General features: G+C 38.8%; 1 protein-coding gene across 16 annotated transcripts in view; it reads right to left on the bottom strand.

The window, feature by feature from the left end:
* MCF2L2 (MCF.2 cell line derived transforming sequence-like 2) overlaps positions 1-12,599 on the bottom strand; it is a 155,438-nt gene that overhangs the window by 20,390 nt on the left and 122,449 nt on the right. For all 16 annotated transcript variants that reach the window (XR_006930980.1, XR_005862148.2, XR_001468035.4 and 13 more), the window contains 6 exons: positions 9,767-9,892; positions 6,663-6,884; positions 6,282-6,374; positions 5,770-5,848; positions 3,159-3,231; positions 18-127 (listed from right to left, as the gene is read on the bottom strand). Coding sequence is in view for 13 of the 16 variants with exons in the window: in XM_025153435.3 (XP_025009203.1) it covers positions 18-127; positions 3,159-3,231; positions 5,770-5,848; positions 6,282-6,374; positions 6,663-6,884; positions 9,767-9,892 (703 nt within the window). In the remaining 3 variants the exon portion in view is untranslated. The remainder of the gene's footprint in view (positions 1-17; positions 128-3,158; positions 3,232-5,769; positions 5,849-6,281; positions 6,375-6,662; positions 6,885-9,766; positions 9,893-12,599) is intronic.

Below are 12,599 nucleotides of genomic sequence, written 5' to 3'. Positions count from 1 at the left end.
TGTCTCAGAACTCCTACCTCTCTTTTGTCTGGCACTGGGACTGGAATTCCTGTTTTTATTGTTAGATGCTTCCACGTTTGATGTCTCGGATTTGTTTTCATATATGCTTGACGACTTTCTGCTATACCTTTGGTCAAAAGAAATACAAAAATAGTTATATTCCTGTTTAATAGCTAATGGAGCACTGAGCCATGAGTCAGATACCAGCACTAAGCATTCTTTGTTACCATCAGATGCAGAAGCCTAAAGTTAAGGAGAAAAAGGCAGGTGTAAAACCAGGTGTGCTATAGTAGTCTGCATCTGTGCACACATATATGGTGGAAGAAGCCATTCTAACCCCTGCATCCTTCCTCTTTTTGAATGTGCAACAGATTTGGAAGAAAGAGGTGAGAAACTGGATTACAAAAGAGGATTAGATCTCAGTTCTCCATTTCTTTAAAGCACAAGCGTACTTGATTCTAAGAAGTGATTGCTGGATGGTCAAAGAGGTCACAGCACATGTAGACGAGCATATGGATTCTGCCAGCTCCAGAACCTCCCAGCTTGTGTCCTTCTGCTCTTTGAAAACACAAATCCAAGTGGAACGTATATTTATACAACTGCATCACAGACCAGAGGATCCATCTTGTCAGATCTGCACAGGTACAGACACTGCCATCTGTAATGGGGACAACCCACTGCCCCAGGTTCATGTAGCACTCAAGCTGCAAAGTTTTTGTGTGGCTGTTGCCCTCCTCATTCTTCCTGGCAGCTTAGTTTGGGTATTATCCAAATCGGCAGATTGATTTTTCTACCCATTTCATTATATCTACACACTTGAAATACTCTTCCAAAATGCTCATTATTAACATGTATCAGCAATTATATTGCTGTTTACAATTAACATATGAACTTTTATACTTTACATGTCTTGCTGTAAGGGAAAGCCCAAGTTATTATTAAAATCTTAAAAAAACACTTGGACTGCTAGAGATTTGTGAATACTTTTAATAAGTCCAAGGCAGCATGGGACTTCTTTGTATTTGAATCCCTGACTTGTTTCTGATGGAACCTTAACGGAGGTCTCTGTTACCTCCTGCACTAAATCTAAATGTGATTTTACAGCCTGATGTTAGGTACAAAATTGGGCTTCAAATAAATATGGGAACAGATCCAAAGCACATTCACATTTCCTTACTGTTTTTTGTCTGCACCTTCCCAGCTAGGCTGAGACAACTGTGAAACATGCAGCTGACCGAGTTAAAGATTTACAGCTGTGAGAAAGACTTCAGGAAAACACACTTCAGCTTCTCTGAAACAGCATTTGCAGTAGAATTCCAAGTATCTGTGTATATCTTTGTGCACAGGATGTTTTTACATGGATGTATGACTGCATCAGTCATTTCCAAAAGGCAGACAATTAAACAGTTAGAAAAATAGTCTCTTTAAATTGCATATGTTTCAGTAGATTAGGAAACAATACAAAGGGATCATTTCATTATCAGTGAAATGCAGCAACTACGCTTTCAGAGAGATATCAGCAGCAATAGATAACACAGGACATCTCATTTTATGATTAAACAATGAAACTTTTGGGAAGAATCTGTAAAGAGAGAATTTACATAGATTGAACAGGATTTAGGGACATTCAACAACCACCTGTATTAAATGCATCAACTGTGAGTGTTTATTTTGCAGAGATCTCAGCTCTAATCCTTAGCTCATGGAATTGCAGCTCTACGTGCTCTGATGGCATGCAAACAAATAAAGGGAATTGTGAGTGGATGTGGCTTGGGGAGGCAGAGGTTTGCAAACAGATTTCCTCAGAGTCACGACACTGGTTTGGCAATTCCCAATAAGCAATAATCATTTTATAGAAGGGCAACCCAGGAGAGGGCATTGCAACAGTTAGAAAAATCTCAGTAATTAACTTTCAACTGCTGGCAGAGCACTGATTATGGTGGCTTCTCTTTGGCTAATACTGTCTATTCCTGGCTTAATAACAGCATCTTTCACAACCGGGACTGCTTAGTCATGTCAGTCATAAACAGACTGCGCATGTCATGAAGTCTAACTTCCTCCTCTCGCTCCTTGCTGCGGCCCAGTATCCCAAACCTGGCTGCAGGCAGGGCTCCACAGTCTGAGGAATTCTGAGTCCACTGTCTCTCATCGGTCACTGCAGATGTGTCTCATGCTGCAATTCCTCTGTCCTTGCTCCTCTCTGAGACATATTACAGAGGATCAAGGTGGCCTCGGTTTACAAGAGCCACACCTTTGTTCCATTTATGAAAGCCCAGTGTCTTGTTCTGTCATGAAGACATACTGTATTTTCTTGCCCTCTGTAATAACCCAGCATTTGGAGTGGAGGCATCTAAGCTCTCTTCTCTGTGGTAGTCAGTAGAGCACGGACAAGCACTAAATTTTCCTTTTGATTTAATCCTTTCTAGGATACATATATATTCTTTCTTCCTGGAGTTGATTAATTTCCTGCTATCATATTTTGCCTATAATTTCTGCTTTGAAAATTCTCACTTTAAAAGCTTTGTGAGAAGAATTGATTTGAAATATTTTTGTGAGTGCAGTTCATCTTTTATTTGAACAGTTATCTCCTTCTATCTCCAAGCTGGTTTTGCTGAAAGATTTTCACCTTAAACCTCTTCAGCTTAGGATTTAAACCTGAAATATAACTAACCCAAGAGAAAATACAATACAGGATTAGCAGCACTACATGTGTTTAATTTTTATTACATTGAGTTACATAGCTCTCAAAGGCTGGCTGTGTTTACCTGGGATATCTTGGTTTAGTTAGTCCTACAAAAGCAATCACAAAGAAACTTTTACAGTGGTATGTCATGCCAACTCACTGAGCAAATTTGCCAGCAATTGAGACCTTACAAAGATACGGTGACAGCTCCATCTAACATCCTGGAAATGTTCCAGGGAGCACATGGTTCTTTGGAAAATTCAAATTATGATCTTTTAAATGAATTCTGCATTGTGATTTTGAGTTGACATGAGCAAAACTTTTATCTGCATTTACGTGGCTTTAAATAATATGGAGGCAATTTAATAAGTTCATACTCTAGAAGCTAGACATAGAACACTAAGAATTTATGTACTAAAAAGGCAAAAATCATGTCAAAGACATGGCCCTGATATGCCATGACAGCTGTTGTTACCTGGTTATATTGGAGGAATTCATTGGTGCATGGTACACACTCTCGGTGATTCTTTGGTGTAGTTGACTTGCTTCTGTTATAGAAAAAGTAAAAAGAAATTGATCCAAATTGTATAAGCTGCTTCCTTGCTTATGTAAAATATGAGACAGAAAAAAAGGAGAGGAAAAGAGGACGGGAGGTGAGGGGCAGGGGAGAAGAGGCAGATGCTGACAAGCTGTTTTTCATGGCCAGGAAAGTCAGACACTGAGAAGTGAAGAGTGAATGGAAAGAACTGCCCTCAGACTCTCAGGTTGCTGAGATCCTGGGGCTACTTCACTCTGGAAGAAGAAAAAGCTTCTGTCAATGAGATTAAAATGGAGAAAGGGGAAGGGGCAGCACTAAAAGATTAATCTTCACAAAGTCTTTTGTGAGTGGGAATGCTGGAAGAAAGGAGCACTTGGGGCAGGGAGTCAGAAGTAGCTATATTCAAGGTTTTGGCAACTGATTCACAGCCCTGCAGCCTCTTGAGCTGCAATCCTTAATTCCTTTGCCTGCAGAAGAGACAATTATATTCATGGGGATCTATGCAGCAAGGTGTTGCCCAAAGCCTTACTAGCACTTTATCTCACTGCAGAACTCTGTAGAGGACACGTACTAAATGTCTGGGCACGAATTACCCATATGTTAAACTGTTTATCACATACCTTTGTCCACCACCTTTGCCCTTTGCTCACTTAAACATCTCAGCTGGTTCCTTCCAACATACCAACCCTCTGTGCAACTCTTAATAACAGTCATTAAAAACAGCCCAGACAAATAAATGTTTCCTTCTTTCTTCTTGTTACAGCGCACAGTTGGAAAAATACCCAGTCTTGGATTAAGCAAGGAATTACAGCCTCTTTTATAAGTTATTGGAAATAGAAGCAATTGCTTAATACCACTGCAAAAGGCATTTTCTTCCTGCCCTCAGTACTGGAGTAAGGGCTTTCATCATGTGATCATTTCAGAAAAGGCAATGGGAAGAGTTGCAACAGTATATAAGGTACCATTTCTGCCCTGTGATTACTGATCTCTTGGATTCACAATGAAGGAAATTTTGACTTTACTTGAAGTAAACTTGGAAGTTCCGAAGACCAGACTGGCAAGAGTAGTCTTGGGCAACCTGGTTTGACAAATAACTGACTCTACTTTGGGAAGGATACTGGAGTGTGATCTCCTGAGATACCTTGAAACCTGAATTATTTGAGGATTCTGTGATCTTAAGACAAAACAGTATAGAATATCAAAATATTTTCTCCATAAAGTATTCTTCTGTTCTGTAGAAGCCCAAGTCAAGTCACCTTTTATATTTCAGAAGTAAATATGAGAAATAAGAGTAGACATCAAGAGATCAAGTCCTGAAATAAGGCTGATAAGAATCTTGATTTCTTTCCTCAGCAGTTCTGCTGAACTGACTGCAATGAAATTCAGAATGAAAAAGAGAAAGGATGACTACAAGAATAGAAACAAAAGATCTGAGTACAAAGTGTTTATTTATGTGTACATATATCGTTATGGCTTCCATTACGGTGCTGAAGCTCATGTGCATAGTTGTTTCCCTCCACTTAAGAAGACTGCAAGAACTCGTCTTTGTGAAACAGACAATTAAGATAAAGGTGACCTCTCAATGCACAGGTTTCCACCTAGGACAAAATCTGCTTAGGAATCTTAAGGATGTGGGAGGAGAGGCTTTGCTGGCATTGCTTTAAAGACTGTATGACAGAAGCAGAAAATGACAGGACAAAGCAAGAAACAATGCTAGGGCACAAGAAAAGTCTGTAATGAACACAGCCATGCTTTTTTGCCCTAAGAGAACACGTAAAATGGCTTTTAGGACAAAGTACATTATTGTTCATAAGAAGAATAGTATCTCAGGTAGTTTTCATCACTATGTTCTCTTACTACCCGGAATAACCCAACTGAATTTTGGCTGTCTTAGTCTCAATAGAAAGTCTGTCATTGTTTTAGGTACTTGCAAAGCCTCAGCCATTCATGTGTTGAGCATGTCACCAAACAGCTTCACAGTGACATCTCAGTGAGAGAGGGAAATGTCATTAATCACATTTTAGAGGAAGGTCACTATGATGAGAAGATGGAAGAGGTGACTGACAGTCACATCTACAAATGTCAAAACATAAGGAACGTGACCAGATTTAAAACTGCCTACCCACCAAAACAAACAAACAAACAAGAATCAACCCCAAACCACAAAGTAAAATAAAGTTTGAGACAGAGAAAAGCAGTTGCTGTGTGCACTCATCTGTGTGGAAGGATCTTTTGTCAATCTTATAAGAAGGCACAGAGTGAAGACTGGGCCCCCATCTCCTCATGTGCTGATAAAAATGAATGTCTCTAGCACTATGCTTGAAAGGGAGAACAGAGGAAAATCACGTTCCTCAGACTAATTGTGAATGGAATAATTATTCATGTACAAGGGTTTAAATCCCTGCAATCCAACTCATTCTTGCATAGAAGCTCAGTTCTTGCTGCTTTCATTGCTAGTAATGAGTGACATTGTAACCCATCCCAGTTCTATGTTGTCATACACAGCTACAGAAAGAAGGCAACATCATCAGATCACACTGTGTCTTACCTCTACATGCTTCCAGTTGTCCTGTTAGAACTTTGCGTATCTCGGAAATCCAAGTGTTTTTCAGTTCAACAGAAGATGCCTGAGGACACAAGAAGAAAAGGCAAAGTAGATCAAAGCATGCTACCAACCCCTCGGATATCCTAACTTATATTTGCCCTCAGTTTCACGTAAGAATGAAACTCTGTGGCTAGATTTTCAGATCAAAAGAAAGGACACTCTTCAAGACAGAAAGGTTACCGTGAATGTAAGGTCTGGTCCTTGCCTTTCTGTCCAGTCTTCCAAGTAATTTTCCATTACTTTGCTTTCTTTTCTGTCCAAAGTCACATGATATATTGGTATATACAAAATATACAAATATATATTGGTAATTTTAGTGCCAACACAACAATGAAGATTTCAGTCGTTATTGTTTTGTGACTACAGGACAGTGAAATTCATGAAACTGAAAACTTCGTTAAAAATAATTCAATTCAAAGGAAGTATAGTCCTCAGAAATAAAGGATTGTTGTTACCTGAATGATATAGACTTCTTCTCTGCCATTATACCAGATCTCAAACTTCTTGTTGTCTCCTTTTACATTTTCTGTGATGCCCACTGTGCTCATCTGTTTCAAAACAGAAAATCAGAAGCTGGACTTGGGAAAATGTAGAGAGTCTTTAAATACAGTCTCCCCCAAGATGCATTTTTAAAGACTGCATTGAGTTGCAAAACTAAGGTTCACATCTGGAGTCACAGGACGTATGACTGGGTCTGTCTCCAAATCAAAACTGAAATGGGAGCTTCCATTTACTCAGTGTTGCAAGATAAGTCCAGATCTTCATGTGGAAACCTCCTGTATTGTTAGAACAAAAGATTTTTTCTTCCCCCCTTTCCCATTACCACTTTTTTTTACCTTTAATGAATTTTTAAAGCTGTATGAAGCTGTCTTCTCATGACCATCTGTGTTTTCCTCTCGTTTCTTGCAAAAAAGCAGCATCTTTGTGTAGAGGAAGAGGTGTCTCTGCATCGGCTTGAATCTTGCCAAGTCCTTCACCTTGTTGTGACCCTTCTTGTGGTCAGTCCACACGTTGAAGGAACCTTGCATCAACAGCTTACCAAGTTCACTTACGTCCCCCTAGCAGGCAAGGAAAAGAGAGAGCATACATTATGTCCAAACTAGGTTAATTGCAGGCACAGAGCCCTTATCTAGGCAGAGGCACGTGCCCAGGCATCCCTTCTGTCGGAGGGCAGACATGTTACATCTGCAAGGCCACCTACTCATATCGTGCTAAACCTGTGTGGTTTCTTCCTATTATATTTAACACATTGCTTTCCATGTCCATAATTCCCACTTTGCCTCCCAATTCACAGTTAGTGTCAGTACCATATTTAGATCAGATCCAGTAGCTGTCCCTCTGATGACCACACAAGCAGCAAGCTTTTCTGACAAGAATTGGGTTTCAACGCTAATGACTCAAAGGCAGTATGAACAGCTAGTGTCCACGTATACAAGCAAATGCTTTGGCTCTAAAAGATTCTCTGTTCAGTTTCTTCTCTGGTATGATCTTCTTATGTATTCATCCCTGAGCAGGATCTTGAAAGACACTTAGATGTCTGAAGGCACAGACTGGTGCCTAGAGGTATGGAGGTGCGTAATTCTCTCCCATTGCAAAACAGCATTTTGTCAATAGTTTCTCAGCTCACCATCTGTAAACTACACAGTGCAGTACAGCCTTGGGCAAAGAGAGAGCAAATGCACCAGAGATCCATAAAAGTATTTGAGGGAGAATGAAACTAAACAGGAAACAGACCTTTCTGAGTTAAAGATCTTGCCTGAGGACCACTGATGGGCAAATACTTCAATGGATATAAATTACATTTGGCTCAGATGTCACCCACAAAACATTCACAGCTTGGTTCAGTACTAAAGAGTGTAGCAATACGTGGATATGGCACATATCCAGAGCCAAACTGGCTGGCACTGTGAGCTGCACTCAGAGTGTATTACTCTGCTAAAGAGTGTAGTAACGTGGATATGGAGGACGTGGCAACATCCACATAGTAATGTGCTTCAATGAATAATGATGAGCATAATTATGCTAGTGGCAAGTTTAACTGGCAGTACTTTGCATAATAATTTTAGAGAATAAGCTCAGTTCATTATCAAAGGACGTATTTTCAACGTTGGTATGTTCTATTGATTATGAGGGCAGATGATAGCTCTGAGTGGGAATGATTTCTTAAAGCACAGATTGCAAATTGGTCTCCTTCTCACTCACTAATCTACCTTAGATCTAACTGCAAAATAAGGGTATGTTTAGGTACTGTTCTACTCCATATAGGGATGTTATTATGACTCTCATCCATTAGATGAATGGAAATGGCAGTTTGCAGCATTTCTACAGAAGATTTCGAATATCAGCCTAAAACCCTTGGCCTGTGTCTTCATTGTGGGCAGAAATACAGAAACACACTATTTCTGATAACTTGTGCTGGTGGACTGTGATATTTTGTCCTAAAGTTTGTTTAAGGTGAATGATTTTATTCTTATCTCAGATACAGTTATTTGCTCTTAGAACAATACATTGGATCTCATGCTTATGGGACAGATATGTATGAATGGCTAATGTACTGCATAGCCAATGGACAAACTATCCAGGCCACATTGTATATAAAAGTTAGAATGATCATAGGAAACATCTCAGAAAGTTCTACTATCCAAATCCTTTACTCTGCTTTTTTGTGGTTTGGCTAAAAACAAACAAAATAAAAACATTAAAAACAAACAAACAAACAAACACCAACGTTAAACACGAGTTCAACTCCTCAAGCCTGTACATACACAGCTCCATGAAACAGAACTGCCTATGCAATTAAGAGCATTCATCAGCTGCCACAAAACCTGCCTTTCCACTGGCATAATATCTGTCTCTGAAGGTGTTTCTGGCAAGTATTTCTACCATGTCTGCATGAGAAAAAGTCCACAAAAGGGGGTGTGGCTTTGTGAGCAATGGGAGGTGCTTATTTGGCCATCATAGCTGAGCACCAGGGACAGGTGGAATGAGGAGAAGAAATTGTGGGTCTATGATACATAGCTAAGCCTGCATTTAAATTCATTTGTAAAATAATGCTGGCACAACTGGCATAGTTTCCTCAGCTATCAGTTGGAGATGCACTTGATAAAAAAGAGATAAATATAGAAATGAAAACTTCTGAAGTATTTCCATCCTGCAAAATAAGGTTAACTCTTTCCACTCAGACACAGTACAGACCCCAGCCCTTTTTCTGGAAGTCACGTTCTGCGCAGAAAACTGTTTTTCTGGTGTTCAGATTATTACTCTGATATAATAATTCTCTGAATCTTACACTTTTTCCTTTACTTTTTCACCCAGTAGCTATTTCAACATAGGCAATTACATCACCCTCAAGCCTCATTTCACCAGATATGCTTCTCCTTTATACATCAGTCACTTCCACTTCTCACTCAAGGGTTCATGTTCTGTACTAGATCTTGTAAGTCATATGACTTCAGTGGAGCTTCAGTATCTATCTATCTATATATTCATGACCTTATTTGTACTGTAGCTGTTATTTCACACCTCAGATAATAAGTTTGCCAGTCACTGGGTTGGATTCTATTACCCAATTTAAAGGGAATCCAAATATTCTTCCCTAAGAGCAAAAGATTTGGAAATGCTTGAATTGCATTGGGGTCACAGACAGTTTCAGAAAATTTCTTAAGTTACATCACTCATTTTTGCTGCATCTCACTTACAAATGAGTTTTGTCTGTGATTATGGATAAGGATTGTACTTGTCCCATTTCCTTCCCATATTCATCACCCACCCCGCGACAGGTATGTTGGCATATCTTCTTGATAACCACAACATATCACTGAAAAGCATCCTTCAAGAATGTGACAAAGGCTCCTGCAAAGTGTACCAGCCATGGGCACAGCATGATGGTAAAGAACATTGTATGAGTCAAGACAACAGTAAGAGCAACAACAAATAATACCTCATATCCTGTGATTGCTATCTGGTGCATGGAGTCATTTACGGATTTGATGATATCAAGCACTGTGGCCAAGGCCTCTTCCAGTTCAGCAGTACCTTCTGAATTCTTGCTACATTTCAGCATTTCCTGATGAAACAATGATGAGAAAACTACTTGAAAATCTCTTATATCAGAAGCCACCATAACACAGTCTTCTCTGAAATGTGTGCTGCATTGACAAAGTAGCAGAAATATAGGATAAAATAAAAACAGGTCATCCACCAGGATTGTCACTGAAGATGAACACTTTGAACTTCTTCACATGTTCAAGTTTTCTGGGTTTATCTGAGATAGGACCATTTTTACACAATTATAATCATCTTTCACATACCACAAAACTAATCAATTTTTTTTATTATTATTCCATACCTGCTAGAAAAGAAACTCAATCTTAGTATAATGATTTCTGGTATTACAGAATTCACCATTTTCCTGGGGAGTTTGTTCCAGTTTGTATCTTCACTACTGAAAATATTGATTAATTTATAGTCTGAATTTGTAAGGCTTGAAGTTCTGGTCAAGAGGTCTTAATAAGCTCTTATCTGATGGATAAAGAAATTCTGCATGGAAAAAAAAGTCAGTGCCTGGATAGATGTTTAGACTATGGTCAGATTATCTCACAAATCTTTCTTCTCTACATTAAGTGAAGATTTTTTGATTTATAAAACAAGTTTTTCAGATGTTAATTTTTTGGGGAGGAAGTAAGACAAATTACTACAAATCCTTCCCATCTCTTATTCTCTACTTGTCCACTACAAATTACAGATCTGCATTTGCAAATGTGAAAACCTTTTTTAAGGGACAGTCACTTTGAAGAACAATGTTGGTACCTAGCAAAAAAATCATTAAACATTAATTTCTGCTTGAAATAAGAGAAGTCATTCCATCTTCCCACCTCTGCATTAAAAACAAGACACAAAATCCTTGACAATAGAAGCACGTGCCCAAAGCAAAGAAACTAACAAATCAAACCTTTTAAGGGATCAATTTCTGTGATTACTTCACACAGAGAGATCTTATTTAGAGCCCCAAATATTTAAGGCCAACAACTGACTTAGCCCAGTAGAGCTCTTAACAAGCTTATTTCTATATGTATTACTTGCTTGAAAACTTCTAGTTCTAATTATTTTCCTGGAACCAACAGTTACAGCCTATGCAATTTATGAAAGATACAAAAATCTTCTGATTTAAAAGATAGAAGAGGCTGCCTTGCCTGTTGCACTTCTGCCTACAGAGGAGCCTAGAATCTCTCTCAGATGCACAAATATGTGTTGTTGTGTTTGGGTTTTTTTTTTTTACTTTATTTTGTAGAAAGTAGTTCTTGGCAATGAATATCCACTTGAGATCAGAATCAGACTCAGTGTCCTTGATAAAAGCATTTAGGGGAAAAAATGCTCAATAGATACAAATACACATATGGTTCATACAGTTGTGAATAGACATGAATCTCAAAGCAGTTGGAAGATCCCAAATGGCAGGATTCTGTCCTCAAATACTGAGGTAACCAGGCCTTACAGGCTAAAAGCATGATGCATTCTTATGTTACTTGTTGCACAGTTTCTAGGACCAGTAAGGATCCCTGCTCTCTGTATAGTGGGACTAGTGCTTTTTAACATTAGCTATACTGACTTGCAGCCTTCTGGTTTCATAACTGTGACCCAGAATTTAAGACTAGTCTGATCATAGAGCATCAAGACACACCGCTAAGGCACTTCTTTGTGACCAATTCTTCAGACTCCTATTTTCCTACAGCCGTAAAAGCTCCTGCTACCAGTGACTTAGTGCACCATCTTCATATATCTCATAATCGCTGACAAAATAAATGTCCTTGCCAATGTGTTGCTAAGTAAAAAACTGGTCTGACCAGCCTCAATCCCAATAGCTGCCAATGGCTGCAACCAGTTTGCTTGAGAATTTTGCTCCTTGATCTTGTTATATTTACAGACACTTTTCAAATTAAAAATGTAATCTAGCTTACTCTTGCTCTTCTGAACACCTTGACAATTTTCTTCTTTCCCCCAGAACAGTTTCAAGAGATTGAACCAAATTTATTTCTGGATTAAGTTGATACCATTGTACTGGATTCAGTGAAGTTGCAACCTTTTTAACAACCTCCTTCAATTTTTGGATTCTATAGTTATCCAGTAAGAGGTCACAAAGTACTGCAGAAGCAAATGACCAGCCAGATCCTCACGTAGCTTAAATTGGCCTAATTTCACCAGTGCCATGACAGCCATTAGCTAATAAGACTGGAGACTAAAATCTTCATTGCAAATTTCACACTAAATTTCATAGCAGTACAGAACGCTGCTTTAAGTCCGGATGCCTCAGAACAGCGTGTACTTTAACTTCACTACCTTCTTGTAAGGCAAATCAGTAAATACTGATTATGTGTCAGAACTGAAAAGATAAGACAGAAATTAAAGCCACCATCATCAAAAACTTTCGTTGGTTTGAGAGCACTGATTTCCTGTTGCTCAGTTCACACCAGAACTTCAAGCACAGACCACTCATATTTCTAACCAAATCAAAAGGGAGGCTCCTATACTCATCCTGTGGAAAAATTACAGACAATTTATTCTTAGTTGGGGCTTTGAATGTAGGAGTGGCTCCTTCTGAAAGGTTTGAGTCACAACTATGGTTAAGTAGGTTCAGAGAGCTAAAAGAGTTCTGTTAAATGAGGACAGATGTCAGAGACAGGATTGAGAGTATCAATTCCTGTTTTTAAACTGTAAAGCCACACTGAGCAAATAAAACCAATTTCAATTTCTAATAAAAGATAAATAAATCAATA

This window comes from Gallus gallus, chromosome 9, assembly GCF_016699485.2.
Source record: "Gallus gallus isolate bGalGal1 chromosome 9, bGalGal1.mat.broiler.GRCg7b, whole genome shotgun sequence".
In the NCBI taxonomy this organism is placed as follows: domain Eukaryota; kingdom Metazoa; phylum Chordata; class Aves; order Galliformes; family Phasianidae; genus Gallus; species Gallus gallus.
This window is presented reverse-complemented; position numbering and strand designations above follow the sequence as displayed.